This window comes from Ischnura elegans, chromosome 8 (genome assembly GCF_921293095.1).
Source record: "Ischnura elegans chromosome 8, ioIscEleg1.1, whole genome shotgun sequence".
Taxonomy (NCBI): Eukaryota; Metazoa; Arthropoda; class Insecta; order Odonata; family Coenagrionidae; genus Ischnura; species Ischnura elegans.
In genome coordinates, this window is record NC_060253.1 from 19311575 (window position 1) to 19330611 (window position 19037).

The 19037-nt window shown below is 36.4% G+C and overlaps 1 protein-coding gene across 2 annotated transcripts in view; it reads right to left on the bottom strand.

The window, feature by feature from the left end:
* LOC124164026 (multiple epidermal growth factor-like domains protein 10) overlaps nucleotides 1-19037 on the bottom strand; it is a 69506-nt gene that overhangs the window by 24786 nt on the left and 25683 nt on the right. Inside the window, exons 9-12 of one of the 2 annotated variants that reach the window (XM_046541180.1) lie at nucleotides 16041-16166; nucleotides 9639-9785; nucleotides 6871-7017; nucleotides 481-606 (exon numbers count right to left, since the gene is read on the bottom strand). In XM_046541180.1, the coding sequence (XP_046397136.1) occupies nucleotides 481-606; nucleotides 6871-7017; nucleotides 9639-9785; nucleotides 16041-16166 (546 nt within the window). The remainder of the gene's footprint in view (nucleotides 1-480; nucleotides 607-6870; nucleotides 7018-9638; nucleotides 9786-16040; nucleotides 16167-19037) is intronic. The other variant, XM_046541181.1, reaches the window with a different exon arrangement.

The window sequence follows — 19037 nt, forward strand, 5'->3', positions numbered from 1 at the left end:
TTATATGTCGTTCATAATTTTTAAATAGAACGCTAAAATTCTGTTGTTCTTTGAAATCGAGTAGCTATTGAACTATTAAATTGTGTCGGAAAGTGTGTTAAAGGTATCATGCCATCATTTTTTTGCAAATAGAATATTGGTATGTAATAAAACTTCTTTGGTAACCAAATGACAGGTGCAGTATACGAAAAGTTATTAATTGTCAAACAAGATCACTCTCTTTTTAGAATTTCGATCTCAGGAAGTTATTTATAAAAAAGATAGTAGCACTTTTAACAATATGATACATTGGTATATACATAAAATATAGTTGTGGAAAAGTGCTACCATCTTTTATTCAAATCTATCGAACTTACACCATATAACGTTTGAATTGTTGAAATCACCGGAAGGTAGGTCGGATAGATTGATCTTGATCCATTTAACGAATTTAATCCGTGGTGAACTGAATTTTCAATCCGCTTAAATTGTCTTTCTCACCTGCAACACATATAAGGTCGTCGCGCGCGTAGTATCCGGCCTTGCAGGTACAAAATCCTCCTGAGGTACACTCTGTATTACCAGTGCAATTTTTATATTTGCTGCAGGTATCCCCGAGCTTGGAATCTGGAAAAATAAAGATATTGTTGTTATTCGTCAAATATATACAGAACGAGTCGATAGGCGATTGAGTTCATCAAGCGGGTTCGAGAGGGGGGTGGGAACATGTTTGTGTCACGTGTGTTTGAGCATTGGGTCCATAAGTTGCTTAAAAAGGGAAAGAAAACACAATATCGTTTTAATAGATGAAATAGACGGAGGATACGCTCTTTCGCTCTCAACAATACTTAACGTCGTCTTAGTAACCACGATGATTTAAGCGTTAAGACCGTTTTGAATAGAATATTTACGTAATGGAGAGTAATATAAAATTAATGACGGATGAACTCGTGAAATATCGCCGATTTTTCGTATTTTGACCCTTGTCTTAGAATTGTAGCTTTTCTCTTTCTGATTATGAAGGTTTGAACCCAACGTACTTAAAAAAATATAACATCTTTTTTTTTTACTATCGGACTGAGACAAATTCAATGCACCAATACGCAGCCGGTCAAGTTAATTTCGAAGACATAAATCCAAAAAGCGCGGATCTATTAAATGTTACCACCTTTCAACTGAGAGAAGCTCAAACGCTCTGTCCTAAAAAATCCAGCATTCGCATATTCCTTGAGGTTTATTTATAAAAATTCGACAATTCATACACATCATAACTGTTCATCTATTCTTAAATATATGAGCGCGGAATAATGTGAAAGATAGCTATCGCCTGGCCTGTAAATTATTTTCACACACAGCCATAAAATTAGCTATTCTATAACCTGCTCTTATTTGTGAGGTGGGAGATGGCAATATGAACGCGAAATATCGGGACACACAAGTATCACCATGCACGAAAGTTTTTTTTATTAACAATACACATGAAAATAGATATTCTAAAATATATTTTTATTGTCACTGTATAGATGGTGCCACCAACGCAAATCAGCGGCTTTCACGGCTCACAACCGGTCGCGCCGGTTTCATAATCATTACATGTCCACAGCAAATTGTCTGCCCCGAATTAACTCAATTTTTGGTTATGGTATACATTTGTCGTGACGCCTTACGCGAGTTTTATTAGATATCGATTCCCGACTATTTTAAACTGCGTTTAAAGTAAAAATGGAAGCCGATATTTACACAAATAATGAATTAGTTTCGCTTAGGTGAATTGGAGTTGGATAGCCAGGATTCAAAAATCACATCCCGCCGAGTCCACATCGAAAATGTGAATTAAATCGTATGTAAAGTAATCACAGCATTATTTCCATTTATTTCAAACTGAAAATAGGTGTCGTTATTATATCATTTCATAAAGGGGTCCAAAGTATTATGCACGATTATTTATTAAACATTCACAGCCTCACAATTATCTGTTAGTTTAGGATACGTGCCTATAAAATTATAGGAGATATTTGATGGTATCGATATATATTTCAATCATTATATCTTAAAATTTGAGCAATATGGGTAATAATGAATTATATGTACCAATAATATATTGCTGTCGAATTACCCTTTATGAATTCAATTTCCGTAGCCGTAATAGTGTCGTTGCTGTATGCAGCTTTCAAAGGTACCACTTTATGGTCCAAAACTTTATTTGAAATATCAAAATTATATGCAAGATTTAACGTATTAAAATTCAATGTGAGTTTCAGCCTTGCATTTCATGAAATGAAAAAATATGAGTGAAAAGTCGAATCCAAAGAAAGTTGATCTGATGTTACTTGCAGAAAAATTGATTATTTGGAGCGCCAATCATTCACAAATATGACCAACGTGATGAGGATTATACCATCAAAATGTCGTTCATCTCCCATAAATAGAATCGTATTGAGGAGGATTTGGATTTTCCCCTTTACTTTGCATTGCTATTATATATCGATGGCCCAATTGCCCAAGATAGGATAAGTTTTAAAGACTCGTAACGGACTGTATCATCCGTAATTTCGTGTGGTTAAATAACCACGGGAAAAAACAACCCTGGTAACTAATGGTCAGGTTACTATGATTGAAATTATTCCGCACATTAGGCAATCAATAATGCGGCTAGTAAAATTAATAAATATTGCTACGAATGACTCTCATTATGCAATCGCTGGGCACTGCAAGAGGTGCACTGAAAGGTTTCTTTCTTTGAGTGCATTCCATGGAGAATGGACTTAAATCGCGTGCATAAAGTGGGGAAACGGACTCTTTTACTAATTAATAAACTTTTTAACAATAACAATTAATATATTCCTTAAACGTGATGGAAAATGGCCCAATACAGTACTTGATTTTGCCGAATTTTGCCAAATGAAGTACTGTCTTGGTGCTTGAAGAGTTCATTATTCTTATCCAGTAAGGTTATTTAGTTTATACTCTTGATTTAAAGCAATTAATAACTGTTCCATATGCAGCACAATTTACATGTTGCTCTGGTTTAGCCAGTGCAGATGGACGTCAATTCATGTTTTCAGGGTTGTATCGAGAGAACGAATAGGAGGAAAACGAATGCAAAAGGAAGATACAGTGACCATCCTCGGAAGCAAGAAGAACTCTTGCCAACTGGATAAAATGCAACCCCGAATATTATGTTATGTCAGATTAAGAGGCCCTCTCTCTAAGTAATTGTGTCCATGCAGCTCACAAAATTTCGGTGCAAGGGTCTTAGAAAATCTGAAATGCCATGGATATAATATTAACCCCAGCGATGAGAGAGTGACGCGAGCATATGATTTCATTTACCCGAGTGAAATTATTGTAGCAGAGGTTATATAAGAAGTTTCCAAAAATGGTTCTGCATCTTACTGCGACTCGAATCTTAACGTGCATTTCCACAGATCCAAGTTTCGCGTCGCATATAAAGTGCACTTTAATTTGCAAACACGGCTTTGATAGCAGTGAGGACATGCGAAATATAATTGCACGTGGGAACGAGGGCCTATGTCTCATGAATTATTGCTCGTGAGCACCTTTGTGCCTTCTTGTTTAGGTAAAAAATGCTGTTCGTTGGGCGAAACATGAAACAGGCACGAGTATTCAAAAGTCATCACAATTATTCTAGATTTCCTCTCCAAATAATTTAATTTTCTCTCTCTCACTGACGCTTTAAATACAATTATGGTATGCCACCAACCGTACATAAGGTCTTCATTCAAGGAGCAGATATTGCAAAAGAGTCCATTCTTAATTGCGACAACTGTCAGGGGAAGCAATATAGGCACGATATAAGGACGTGAGAAAGTTCCGTGAACGGTTGACTAGAAAAATAGGCACGAGTGGCCACAAATAAGGATTTATTCCGAAGACAACTCCTAATGTCATAACTGATAATGACAAAAATTACGCCAATTAAACTGGAGGAAACACACAGCTTGCCGAAAAACATAATGGATCTGTTTTTGAAAAAGGAAAACAATGCTTTAGCTCAGACAGTGAAAGTGATAAAAACTCGTCAGATAGTAAATGAAAAACCTTTTATTACTGACAGTGCTAATTGCAGTATGTTAGTTGGGAAAAGTGTAAATTGTGTTGCTTTTGCTTATGTTATGTTTGTATGGTAAAATATTTCTGAAAAAGAACCATTTTGTCAGCAGCGCAGTTTTTTAAGAATAATGACGTTGATATATAGGTAAGAGATTTAAATCAATACTTTAAATTGAGCATAAGGCAAGGATTAAAATGAACTGTATTACTCAGAAAGACTACATTTTTCGATGTGAGTAATATGCCTTCCGAAACTTTTAAAGCTAGCAGGAGTTCAAACCAAACAAGTTCGAAGGGCTCGGCACTACAACAATACTATAAAACGACCGTAGTCAGATGGCCTTTAAATATGTATGGGAGGTTAAGAGGTGGAGGCCATGCATCATCGAGGGCTCTTGCCTAGAAATAGAGATTGTTAGTTAATAAAAGGGTCCGTTTCCTCACTTTAAGCACGCGATTTAAGTCCATTCTCCATGGAATGCACTCAAAGAAAGAAACCTTTCAGTGCACCTCTTGCAGTGCCCAGCGATTGCATAATGAGAGTCATTCGTAGCAATATTTATTAATTTTACTTTCTGGTGATTATTTTATTTCAGTAATATATCTGTTATCCACACATAAAAGTGAATGAGTCCATATTGCATCCACCCGCTTGCCGCGTCGCCGTACTCTCCGCCGTCGCCGCGCCGGCCAGAACCGGAGTCGTCCGTGCGTTCGAAAAAACGATTTAAAATTCGGGGTTGCAAATTGGTGCAAGGTTTGACTTTAGATTCACAATATAGAAGCTTCAAAGAACGACATGATATAAGTTACTTAGTGTAAGCCGGTGATAATGTCTACTTTTTTTCTACGTTTATGTAAAAAATAGGTTGAAAACAGGCTCCGCCATTTTGTTATGTATCTATGGTTATTGATGAAACAAAATATTTAAAAACCCTTCAAATGAAAGAAAAGTGTCAATTAAGATGGTATAATTGTTTTGTCGATAAAACTATTTATAAAACCACTGCACGAGGATAAAGTCGGCAATTTTCAGAAAAAATCGATGGTCGTCGTTTTTCGCTAAATTTGTTCAACTTTGACCTCACATATATTGTTAAAGTGAAAATACAGGACCAAAATAATATGGTTAGTTATGCACAAATTGTTTGAGAATGTTTATGCGAAGTTTAAACTTCCTAGCTCAAAAAAATCGATTTTGAGGTTTTGGCCAGCTTTTTTCGATTCTAGCCCACTGTGCGTCGGCGCTCTTACATAATTCGGTATCCCGAGAAGACTTTATATAAGTCACACACCCTCTCTGCGAACCTCATGCGCTCCCAAAAGCTGTTTTCTGGATTTGATGAATTACTTTGATTTCCTTTTTTTTGTATTTTGATAACTATCTTCTCCCATCGTAATTATAATTGTAAAATCAAGTCAAGGTAAGTGGTGTCTCTATATTCTCCACTGACTATTGTTAGTTTTCGTGGTGTTTCTGAATTCGGTAGTAATTTCTGTAAGACATCGTAGAGAAGGCTTCTTGCAAAAATCCTTCAACTGATCACATAGGCATTGAATTGTATAATAGGAGATATTTTGGGCACACTTATGCTACTTTACGAAAATTTACGAACGTAGCTCCTTGTCTTGAGTGAAATGCGAAATCCACCGTCTGAATGTTGATTATTTCGGAAACCATACCGGTGCCATTTAAGGGTCCAAGAGGCTGTTTCTATATGTCTATCGGATATGTGGTACGTCAAACGAGTTTTTCCGAGGGAAAGTATTCAGAGTTTTAAATTATGAACGTAAAAAGTTACAGGAAGCCGTTAATTTTTAAAAATATTATCACTTTTCTCGATGTGGGAACAATAAATCTGTGTTTTCTTTTGATGTGCGAATCCGTGTATTTATTGATTACTTTGAAGCTAATAACATTGCTATGATTTACTTAAATGTCACTGTCCCTCATTTTCTAATTATTTTCGCATGCATTGTAACCTGATATCGTGGTTCCTTTTGACGAACCTCACGCTTCATATCTCTCCATAAAAATTCCATTCAATTTCACCTATTCTATTATTCGCCGATCACTTTGTCCTTGACCACTATTGTGATCATTCACTCTATTTTGTCAACTCATGAATTATGTTGTCCAATAATTTTGGTCAGTGTAGATAATGTTCTATTAGTGTTGAATCCAAGCCAGATGGAGACGTACCTTATGTGTAACGCTCTGGTATATTAATATTTTTTAATAATCGTATTTCATAGAATTCATTTATAAAATTGTGTAGGCTTCATTGCACATTTGAACCTTCTTATTGTAAGGTATCAATTGTATTTGCGTTGATGTGAATTCAATGAATTACGCAAGTCAGGATCGAATTCACTGTCTAACTTTGCATCAGAAGCCAAGTTTTGCTAGTGGTAGCATTAGCACCTCTGTTTGCTCTGATCGGGTAAAATTTACCACTGCAAAGGTACTGAGTTGAAGTTACCACATGTGGAGTTCAAATTCGTAGTAATATCATCTCAGAAGCAATAACACAATGGGCCAGATTTGAAATATTTCATCGATCAATTGGGAGAGTTGCTCGGGTTGAAGAGTTAGTCATCAAGGAGTATAAAAAGTGGGTTGAAATTAGTGAATAAAATTGTGACTAAGGTTGTAATTGTTTTGGAGTAGGGTAAGTTTAATTAACCAAGGAATCAAGGAATTGAACCATTGGTCATTACACCAATCGTAAAGGCTATTAACAACTTTGGTTTATAAACAACATTATGGCAAAAGGTTGACTTTTTGAAACATATTTTGGACTCATCACAGTTTACCTTGTGCGCATGTTTCTCCATCGCCTTGATCATGGTATCCATCGTTGCAATTGCACTCTCCTTTCCCATAACTTGAGCTGCACGTCGAATTTTTTATTTCTTCACATCCAGTGTTCATAAAGCATGGACTTCCGATAGTTGCCTTTCCTGTCATTGAAAATGAAAAATCAGAACAACGAGACTCAGCTTAATGTTTTGCATTTGACTTGACATCAAAATATGGCTCAATGCGCCTAATAGTTTATGTGGTACGTGACAAAAAAAATGTGCTGAGAAGTGTTAAACAGATGTTGGCTGGCGATTTGAAAATAAAGTTTTCGAGGAAAATACGCAGATACAGGACGATTTAATCGGTCGTGAAAAATTTCCATATTGCGGAGATACACACTCGTACACACACGGGGTGAGCCTTTCCATTAATTTTATTTTGAGAACGTCGGCCTTTGGTGCACTATTTAAATGCAAGTGTTCCTGTCCAAACTTACGTTCAAGCACTGAAGCCGCATTTGTAATTGGATATATATTCGTTAAAAATATACATTTACAACTTTTTTATTATATATACTGAATTCACAATATTTTTATCAATTTTAGTATAAGGCTAATTAAAAAAAAATTCTTACTTTGAGATATACAGTCCTGGGAATCTACGTTTATGATCAAATAATCAATTACATTCCTCCCAATAATATATTACCTTGTAAGGTACGAGGTACAATTGTCGTTTTAAATTATTTATAACGATTATCGATAGCACTAACAATTGCTATGTGTCCTTGAGAATCAGACTAGAGCGTCTTCGTGATATCCTTCTTCCAACGCACTTGTGCATACCTGATATCATTACTAGTTTTTTTTGGTGATGAAATGTTAAACATTTCAAATTAAATCTTTATAGTTAAAATAGTCGTAAATAGTCCCAGCTACACCAATTATAATTCATGATCGGCTGTACCACTATTAATGAAATTTCGTTTACAGCTATATTATTGATATACTGTCATTCAGTGTGAATATCCTGATATCAATTTTATATTTAAATTAATTGTTAAAGTTGCAATCAGCCATAATAATGAAATGTATTTGAAATGCAATACTTCGACTAATTTGATATACAATAAAACGGAAAAATTGAAATATCATCACCGGAAATATTTTAATTGTTCTAATCGAATCGTAAACGTATTCCCCCACAAATATTTGTAACAAGAAGTTATTATGAACATGAATGTTTTTTCCTCCAAAATCTTGCCTTTTACGTTCCCCTAATTAAACAATCATACACCGATGGGGCTTCAGTGACAAAAATTTATATCCAACAATTGCTAGGGTATTTCACAGCTCAACTGCAATAAACATAGGAAACATCATATTCGAAAATATTCCAGGTCATCCCATCAAATCGTAAACATTTTTCACGAATATTTCCATCAAGAACTAATTTTGAGTATGAATACATTTTCCCCAACATTTCACTTGTCAAATCACTTAATTAAACAATCAAAAAACGATGGATAAGGTTCGCTCAAGGAAATATCTCGCATTATAACTTTGTTATGGCGTTTAACATTACAAATTGGTAGATATTCTTGCTCCATATGTTGCTTTAGTGTCATGCGCAACTAACGTTTAAATAGGCTACCATGGTCCTTATCACCTTAACACATTTCAGGTCGTCACCAGCATTGCTTATAGCCTAGCAGCTGCATGATCCTTATGAGTCACACACTGTTTTCCCCGTCCCCACTTCGTGTTTGTCGCAGTATTCTCCGTCCTTAGAATCTCGGAGATGAATGATATAATTTACGTTAGTCCTAATTAGAATACCTCAAGGAAACACTTCAAAATGCCCTCATTGCAAAAAAAACTTTCGTTTTCGTCGTATTTGAGTAATATTGGTTTTCACTCAGTGGTGGACACATTTGAAATAGTCACTTAAATGGGAACCTTGAAAAATTATATCTTTCATTCATGATTAGAGCCATGAAATCGTTAGGGGAACAAAGAATGCTTGTATGAAGTCGCTTCTTGCCTCTAATGAAGCTCGTGGAATAACAATGTGGAATTTCGTAGTACCTACTATTTTCAACCGAAATTTTGAAGAACATTTTAGCTTAATGGCATTAGAAGGTGGTATCTCTATCTTCTCCATGCAATTTTTAGAAAATCATCGAAGTTTGGGTATATTCTATTATATCATTATTAAGAAAAAAAACCTAATGTTCCAATAAACATCGATTAACTGGTAACAAAGGTACCAAATTAAGTAATTAGCTGTAATTAGACGACAATAATGTTTCCCTACGAAAATTTATGAATGTAGCACATTCTCTCGAGTGAAGTCGTAGTAGCTCCCTTAGTCTTGACAGACAGAATCTGAATGCTGATTTTTCGGAACTACTCATGTCCCTTGCATGGATTTATGATCTTAACATGGCTGTTAATGGTTCTGGAGCAGGGTTGGGTTATTTTACCATGGAATCGATGCGTTGAACTCATTGGTCACACCAACAAAAGATAGGGAAATTGACCACTCAAATTCGTCTTTAATGTTAGTTTTGCAGCAATCATATAGATCACGGCCGTATCCGGAAATTGAGTCAACAGAATGGCATTACTGTAATGAAATCCGGCTCAGTTTATAATTCAAGGGTGTGAGTTTACACATAAATGTACTATATTTGCTATGAATGCATTTGATTCCCACAAATATAGATCTAAAAAGAGGACTCATTTTCATATCATTTCTCAAAGTTTTACTGGCTTACCATTTACGCAAGATTTCCCATCGTCGCTAGCATGCATTCCATCCTTGCAAGCACACTGTCCCTTTCCAATAGCTGCATTGCACTGCGAACCTGTGACTTTTTCACATCCTACATTGTTAGTGCAGGTAATTCCAATAGTTGCGTTACCTGAAAAAGGAAATGAAAAGTCAATTCAATCAAAAATCAAATTTTTTATCAAAAAAGTCAATCAAAAGTCAAAAATACAAAACTTAGCAAGTATATTTTTGCAATTGACTTGACATCAAAGAATAATTTTAATTCCCCACATTAATAACATTGATTTTTCTGGCATAAGTGATATTAACATTTTGTATTGTTTCATTGGCTAGAAAGTAAAAACTTTAAAACAACTGTTCTACTGAATTGTGTCTAAGTATTGAGTTGTAATTTTGTAGTCAAATGAAATGTTTTGAGAAATTGCATGTGATGCACTTCACGAAGGGATATTAATTAAAGAAGACTGTCACGCTCGAACCAGAAATTTCAAACAGTAGAAGGTAGGTAACATAAGAAAATAACGATAACGCTGGGAATTGATAACATTCTCGTACGATTATTTTTTTCTTGCGATAAACGATACGAATGAACGATTTGCGATAAACGCTCAAGGGGTCTAAGCTTGACTTGTCCGAGCACCCGGGAACGAAGCGAGTGATGATGTCGAATGGTAGGCCAAGTTTAGCAGATAACGGAATGTTTGAGACAAAGTGGGCCTTGTGCGACATTTGCCGTTCGAGTGAGACGGGGAGTGAGATGCGACGTCACAGAAACGTGCGCTCGAGTAGGAAACAACCGCTGATTTCAAACAGCGTCTCTATGGTCAGTTCCACTATGTGACGAATGACCTCGCTGGTAGGACTGTTAGGAATGCTTCAATCCGATTCGATTGATACTATCACGTTTTCGATTCGAATCACTAAAACTTTGTCTATACTATTCCTGGAAAATGCGTTTCTGGAGTTTGCTTACTCTCCTACAGATGCCGTCTCGCAAGGGCAGAAAGAAAGAGGCTCTTCGTTCGAAAAGGAGCTAGAGCTAAGGAATGATGCACAAAGTCAATAAAAAGTTACTGCGAGTAGGAGTAAAATCAGAAAAAAATAATTGCTTTTCAAAATTTGCAAATCATTAATCCAATGGGGTAGTTTCCTTCATCAAAGAATACGAAAGGCATTGATTGCGATTCGTTACCCGACATTAGTGTATTCATAATTTGCAAATTATTTTGTTTTGAAATCCCAGTTTTGAAATTGATATATGGTATTAATAATCCTCATTTAACCCATAATTCCCCAGACTGTATTCCGGGCTTTTATCTTCGGTTTTTTCGCATTTTCCGGTTTATTTCGGCCAAATTAAGACGAATTTTTGGAAAAAATAATCTTTTCATCGCATCATATCATTTTCAAAATGCTGCGTATACGCAACGCTGGGAATACTCCGGTAAATAAATACAAAAAAAGTAATTTTTAAAAATTAGGCTACATCTTTTATTTTTTATCTTCATTCGTACATTTGACATCTTCCCGGGAGTTATCAGTATTCCTTCGGAGAAAATGCCGCATTCTGTCTTAACAGATATGCTGGGGGTATGTCGTTTTTCCTAGGGTGTCTCATATGTGCGCATCGATTTTTATGCCAAACGCCATCAGCCATAAAAATACAATTATATGAATGAAAATTTTTGTGGAAATGACAAAATTAGAATTAGAGATACTTTAAAAAGTCATTAAATCGAAGAAAAACATTATTCTGAGGCAGAGACTAGTTCTGAGAATTAGAATTCAAAAATGTTGCGTTAACGCAACGCTGGGGATTAATGGGTTAAGCCAAGCGCTACCAGCTAGCAGTTTGCATCGTGCCGGCGCACACAGCCTCGCACCAAACCTCACACGGCGGCAGCCGGAACCAGAATGACGTCGCACGGGTTTTTCACAGCATTTATACTTAGCCGTCGCGTTTTCACGCACTTGAAAATTTTCACTTTTCATTTAATCACGAAAAATGGATATCGTCATTAAAGAATCTAAAAACGAGAAACACTTACTCCAGGAGTAATATTCTTTCGATTTATGCAATAAACAATTGGAAACCACCCTATTGAGAGGAAAATGCGACACATCAACCCTAAGATTATTGATCAAAGACGGTTATACTAAACTGACAAAAACGACGGAAATATTTATGAATAGAAGGTAGTAGTATTAAGTTCATATGGTGCATCGGCAGCTAAGGCCATTTCGCACCACGTGCTGATTGTAAAAGAAACAATTATTATGAAAAACCAGTCTGGTTTTAAATAACGCAAAAAATTTAAAAGAGTAGCAATTGATTAATTAGAGAATAATTACATAATAAAATAAATTATTATAATTAGATAATTAAGTAATTAGAAAATAAAGCCGAGAAAAGCTGACAAATCATTCTGCCTCTAAGCAATCGCCTGACCATTTTATTGGGAAAATGATCTTCGTTATCGTTAATCCAATTTGTTTTTTTCTATTGGGCTAAGCTTCGCTACGCGGGCAGTATGTTAGACACTCAGGCTCATATCAGGCAAAACAACACCCATATTTATCATTCTGCTTGCCTTTTCAGGTATGTAATTATGAAGATGATGCTTGCTTAGACACATGAATCTAAATTTTAGCAAACCATTATCTTCATAAATGTCAATTATGCTTCTTATCTCTTATCCTGTCTATTATGCTTAATATCTCTCCTCTGGCAAGTTATGTGTTACGTTTCAAGCAACCGCATTATGTAACAAGGCTCTATAGGAATGACACTGTCCTCCGCAAACCTTTCAAATAGAAATTAACTACTCACAGTGAAAGAACCGATACAAAATCAATATTCAACATAATTTATGGTCTTATAAATACATTGAAAAATTCTCTAAATGGTGCAGCAACAAGTATAATAATAATTTACTCGAGTAACCATGTCCTTGTTACCAAAATATTTTATGCCCAACGTAGAATTTTCACGGAATAGAAAGCATAAATATATATTTTTTTCTTTCAATGAAAGTTCAAATGTTAAGAAACCGCTAACCACTAAATGATTCACTGGAAATATTTCGCAGCATGCGAAATATCAGACACACGTTTGTGGGAATGCGTTTTCTTTTAACCTGTGAGTGTTCCTGTAGTGACAATCACATGACTGAATTAGCGTTTATATGGTGGCACTGTGACAGTGAACGTCCACAAAGATTATTTTCATACCGGCATCACAGATATACAAAGAGCTGAATGGATTTTAAAATCATTACAAGAATAGTTGGGCATTTGAAAAAGTAAAATGGAAAAATATCTCACCAGTCGCATATTTATAGAATGATAAAGATAATAGTAATCCCATTCTCTGCACACTGGATTGACATACATGGAGCTATAATGGCCTCCTTCGTACAGTCAATGGCTCAGATAGTGCCAAGGAAGAAAACCTCCAAAAAACCTAGGAAATTAATATCTGTGTAATTAAATTTACACTGGAAACTGAAGATTTTATTGCAGTAAAACTAAGTAAGCATCTTTCGAGAACATTGGAATTAGGAGTAGGATAATTTGAAAACCACACAATCTAAGCATTTCTGAAAATAAAAGTAGAGAACTTCCCATTGGAACTGAGAAATCATGGTTGATTTAGTGATTCTGCAAAAAAAATTGTCCTGAATTTCGTGAAAATTACTCTTTTTAAAGGCAATAATTTATGCATCGTCGCTTCGCTGAATGCGATTCCTTCTGTCCTTGACTGAATTTTTTAAATTTTTTTAATGACCTATTTTAATTAATCACTGAACCCTGCCGCAGAAATGCAATAAAACGTGGAAAGTGACCTACCAGACACTTAAATGAGCGTTAATGGCATAAGTCATTTCGGTAGTGCATATGCTAACCGCAGATTGACGCATAGCAAATATAAACCAAAGCGCCATAAAAAACCTTATGCGTTAACACACTTCGCAATTATGTTGATTAAAATTCAGAAATAGTCTTTTGCTTCGCTGAACGATATTCACTCTATCCTCAATACCCATACCAAAGTTAGGGCTAAGGGAGTGCAGACAATATACTACAAGAAATTATAAGTATTTTCTTACTTTCCTATTTCAATGCCGAAGATCTTGGCGATTCCCGCACAAAACCCCGTAAGTCGTCGATGGAAATGCATTTTTCGTAAACGGGAGAACTCGTGGAATTCCAAGCACCTCATTTTCCGCCTCTTCTACCTCTCCGATTGCGAGCACATGCGACGACTATGCCTTCATTATAATGAGGACAAACCTCTCGGCTTAAACACGAAGATAACTGGATGGGGTATACACCACTCGCCCGCCCGCTTTCGGCTGGAGTCACACGCTCGCCTCCTTACCATGTGACTCGCACACGACCGCGAAGTCGTATGCGGTTGAAATTTCGTGCAAGGACCCCAAGGAAGGACATCCCGTTTGAATAGTTGGAATTATTTGGTCTTGAGAATAACATCAAAGTTGACTTCATCTGACATATGGATAAGTGTGTTTTGCCACGTTCGCTAACGGCTACATTTCGGGAAAATACTTTTTTATTCTATTCCGATTTTATGTATGGTATCATAATAATATATGCATTTTTAAAAAAGTTGTACAACGGATGGTAATTACTCTTTTATCACCTAAAATTTCAAATTAATTTGAATAATTTTTGCTCAATATCAGTAGTTGTGATCTAATATGCATTTGCACTTATTCCATTAAAATCTAACATTCGTGATATAAGAGTTTAAATGCCGTTCATAATTTTAAATAGAATGCTAAAATGCTGATGTTCTTTGAAAATGAGTAACTTTTGATCTATTGAATTGAGTCGGAAAATGTGTTAAAGGTATCATGCCACCATTGTTTTTGCGAATAGAATATGTTGTATGTAAAAACCTATCTAAAAACCTATTTCAGGAATTTCGGACGACCTAATTATCCGTATCTCAGTAATTTTGATGGGATTTTCTCAGCATACCGGCTTTCAACAGCTCAAGTGTTTGTTAAACTTTATGTATGGTATCACATAACAACAACTATTAACAAAGCTTTAATATATGCAGAGGATATCGTGAAAAATGCCATACTTCCCATTGGACACCTTTCCGCAGAGTGGTTTCTGGTAAAAGAGTTTAAATGTCGCTCATAATTTTTAAATATAACGCTAAAATTCTGTTGTTCTTTGAAATCGAGTAGCTTTTGAACTATTGAATTATGTCGGAAAGTGTGTTAAAGGTATCATGCCATCATTTTTTTTGCAAATAGAATATTAGTATCTAATAAAACTTCTTTGGTAACCAAATGACAGGTGCAGTATACGAAAAGTTATTAATTGTCAAACAATTCACTCTCTTTTTAGAATTTCGATCTCAGGAAGTTATTTATAAAAAAGATAGTAACACATTATTCTACCTTTTAACAATAGGATACATTGTCACATACATAAAATATAATTGTGGAAAAGTGCTACCGTCTTTTATTTAAATATGCCTAACATACCCCATTTAACGTGTGAATTTGTTGGAATCATTGGAAGGCAGATCGGATAGGTAGGATAAGAAGATAATGCAAATGGGCTGTAGATATTTTTCATCATTTTGAACCTTTCGTCATAGTTGCTTCGTTATATCCTGCCTCCAACGTACTGTGATTCCCCTGAAAACACTTCTATGTTGTAAAGAGTTTATAATTGAAATATTTTCACAATGAAATTTAATAAGACTAGATCATGACCCGGAGGCTATCCGCATGTTCAATAAAATGAAAATTCAACGCACAAAATATACTATTACATCTTAGAATCTAGTAGAATCGCAAACCATTAAACTGCGAGTGTTTCTGTAAGGAAGCTATGCATATTTTATTGAATAGTATTTTGAGGAGGAGAAGACGGACAGCTGAGGTCATTTGCCCCATGAGGGAAAGGTATGGAAGGAAGAGCGGAGAATGCTCAGAATCGGCATTAGCCTACTCTTGACGAAAGGGGACCACAGCTAAACGTCCAATCCGACGGACGGAGCGTTGCGTCGTATGAAATGTCCTCCGCACAAAATTCAAGCAGATATTAGACAGGATCTGAAAATTCCCTGCCATAGCCGGGATTCGAACCCTAGCCCACGGGGTAGGAAGCTATCACTCTAGCCACAACAACAACCTTATCCCCGCATTTTTGTCCTCTATCGTTTTTTTCTATTTGGCAACTACAATAACCACACCAATAACGAAAAGGATGCATTCGCTTCCCAAGTATATCTGACACTTGCTATTTGCATATTGAATTGGAATGCAATCTTGGTCCATTTAAATAATAGCATCCGTGGAGAACTGAATTTTCAGTCCGCATAAATTGTCTTTCTCACCTGCAACACATATAAGGTCGTCACCCGCGTAGAATCCGGCCTTGCAGGTACAAAATCCTGCTGAGGTACACTCTGTATTACCAGTGCAATTTTTATATTTGCTGCAGGCATCCCCGAGCTCAGAATCTGGAAAAATAATAATATTGTTGTTATTTATCAGCAGTTGTGCAGCGAGGGGGGTTTTGGGGGATAACCCCCCCCCCCCAGAGCTCAGAGAATTTTTAAAGTTCAATTTATTTTACTTAATTGGACTAATATGTCTTATAGGATAATGTAAGGATTATTAAAATATCCCTCAGAAGGCCGTAAAACTTACCATTTTGAACCATTTAGGTATCTTAAAATTTTCTGGGGGAAGGCCCCCGCATCTCCCGCTTCCCCTGCAGGGTATTCCGTACCCCCTAACTCCCCAGTATTAGTCGTGCCTAAAACCCCCCCTTGCCTCAATTCCTAGCTGCCTCCCTGTTCATAAGATGTATCCAGTATGATGTGATGCTATGTTTACCACAATTTTCCTCTCCCAAGTTAAAATTAATTGCTTGAACTTTTCTGGTTTAAGTATTAGTAATAGCTGCTTCGTTGGCGGCCTAGAAATATAATAGCTTGGAATCCTCATTATAATTACACTCTTCCTGAGCGATATATTTTTTAACTTAATCCGCTTTCAAAAGCGGTTTTCTGGATTTGATTTACCCATAATTCCCCAGACTGTATTCCGGGCTTTTATCTTCGGTTTTTTCGCATTTTCCGGTTTATTTCGGCCAAATTAAGATGAATTTTTGGAAAAAATAATATTTTCATCGCATCATATCATTTTCAAAATGCTGCGTATACGCAACGCTGGGAATACTCCGGTAAATAAATACAAAAAAAGTAATTTTTAAAAATTAGGCTACATCTTTTATTTTTTATCTTCGTTCGTACATTTGACATCTTCCCGGGAGTTATCAGTATTCCTTCGGAGAAAATGCCGCATTCTGTCCTAACAGATATGCTGGGGGTATGTCGTTTTTCCTAGGGTGTCTCATATGTGCGCATCGATTTTTATGCCAAACGCCATCAGCCATAAAAATACAATTATATGAATGAAAATTTTTGTGGAAATGACAAAATTAGAATTAGAGATACTTTAAAAAGTCATTAAACCGAAGAAAAACATTATTCTGAGGTAGAGACTAGTTCTGAGAATTAGATTTCAAAAATGTTGCGCTAACGCAAGGCTGGGGATTAATGGGTTAATTCCTTTGAATTACACTTTTTCATCTTGATTACTATCTTAATCCATCATTGGTGTACTACCTCAAATGGTTGTAAGTGGTATATACGAAATGGAATGTGACTGTGGGCTGTCAGACATAGGGAAGACAGGAAAAGCCATCAGAGTCAAGGAAGATGTGAAAGGAATGGAAAAGAAAGAATTCTGACAACCGGTCACCGTAGAAGTTGCTTGGCCAGAGCCAGGCCATGAAATACTCTTTGATGGCGTGGAAGCGTTGGCGGAAGTGAAGCGCTACTTTCCGAGATCGATGTCAGAAGCAATCGATAAGGCGAAGAAACCCCATTACTTCCACAGTGAAAGCGGATATAACCCTCCCTCAGTCTAAACACTTGCGCTGAAGCCACCAGCCAATTAGAAGCACGAGTGGAAAAAACTTCAGGAGACCACGAGTACACATATGTATCGCCCAGAATGCAACGGAATTGGACTCAACCTGAAGACGTCTCTAATACAGAGGACGAAACTTGTAACGAAAATTCAACCGACGCGGCGTATACCCGGAAGATGGACGCTGATACTAAACTCGGTTCAATTTATTTTTGCGAGTGGGCTGGTGTGGAAAAAGAAAGTGGGGTTGAGGGGAGAGACAATTTCTCGACAGTTGACTTTCCCTTTGCCAATCGCCAAGCAGCAGCCGCGGCCTAGCACTTCGGAAATTCAGTCGCGGTCATACGCTTGTCGCGTTAACATTGTGAATCTGCTTGTGGAGCAGTGTTGCCAAACCTATCGCGTTCTCCCTGTATGCTTTTAAGTATACCTTTCACCAACGGTGCCGCATACAGCGTGGTAGCTGACAATGTCGTGGGTGTCTAAGAATGGATTATCCTCAACCAGTACCTTTTTAAGCTAACGGGCCTTGATGCTGGAGATATGGCAAAAAAGGAGGTAGTCCGGCACTCATTTCCAGACCACGTTGTGTATTGCTGTGATTGTTTGCAATAGTTGCCAGCAGTTGTCAGAGCTTCGTTTGTGAGACGTATTGGTTATTTTCATTTTACAGCAAAATATCCGACGATAGAGGCTTGTAAGCCCTCATATTTTGTATTATTTATAATACTAATACCTGAGTAAGCGTATAAAAATATAAAACTGTGGCAGTGAAACCAAAAATTTTATTAGACGTAAGTAATATCGTTGTAGCTGCCTGAACCACGGCGTTTGGAGATGGATACGTTGATTGTAAGTTGATGTTATCGACGGCACCTCATTCATCTACGTAATTAGGACATTTTGGTGCTTTATAATGTCCGCTATGCTTATATGTACCATAACTTCATGAATTTCTTCGTAAGTACCGGAATAATTATCGAGCAGGACTGCCTGTGCTTGTATTATACGTTGAATACCAGTGAATATATCTTGTGCTCGCTGATTGGAGATTTCTTCTAACATATTTTGTGCCCAAACAGTTTTATTATGAACGTGAACACTCCTGTTAATCTACTGCTGAGGATCATATTGTTAGTGGTTTTAATGCACAAAGTATGAAAAGGTTGAAAAATAACGGCCAAAATTTGTAATTACATGTTCCATCAAGACTGAATTGTAAAAAGTGCTATTGCGATATCGATAAATGTCTGGAAGTAATTTAAAAATTATCAGTGGCGTGTTCAACTCCGTTGTTCACCGTAGATATGACATTTCACAATCAAGGTGCCAAGATAGAATTGTACGTGAAGTTTGTTTTTCTAGTATATCAACCGTATCAAAGAATAGCA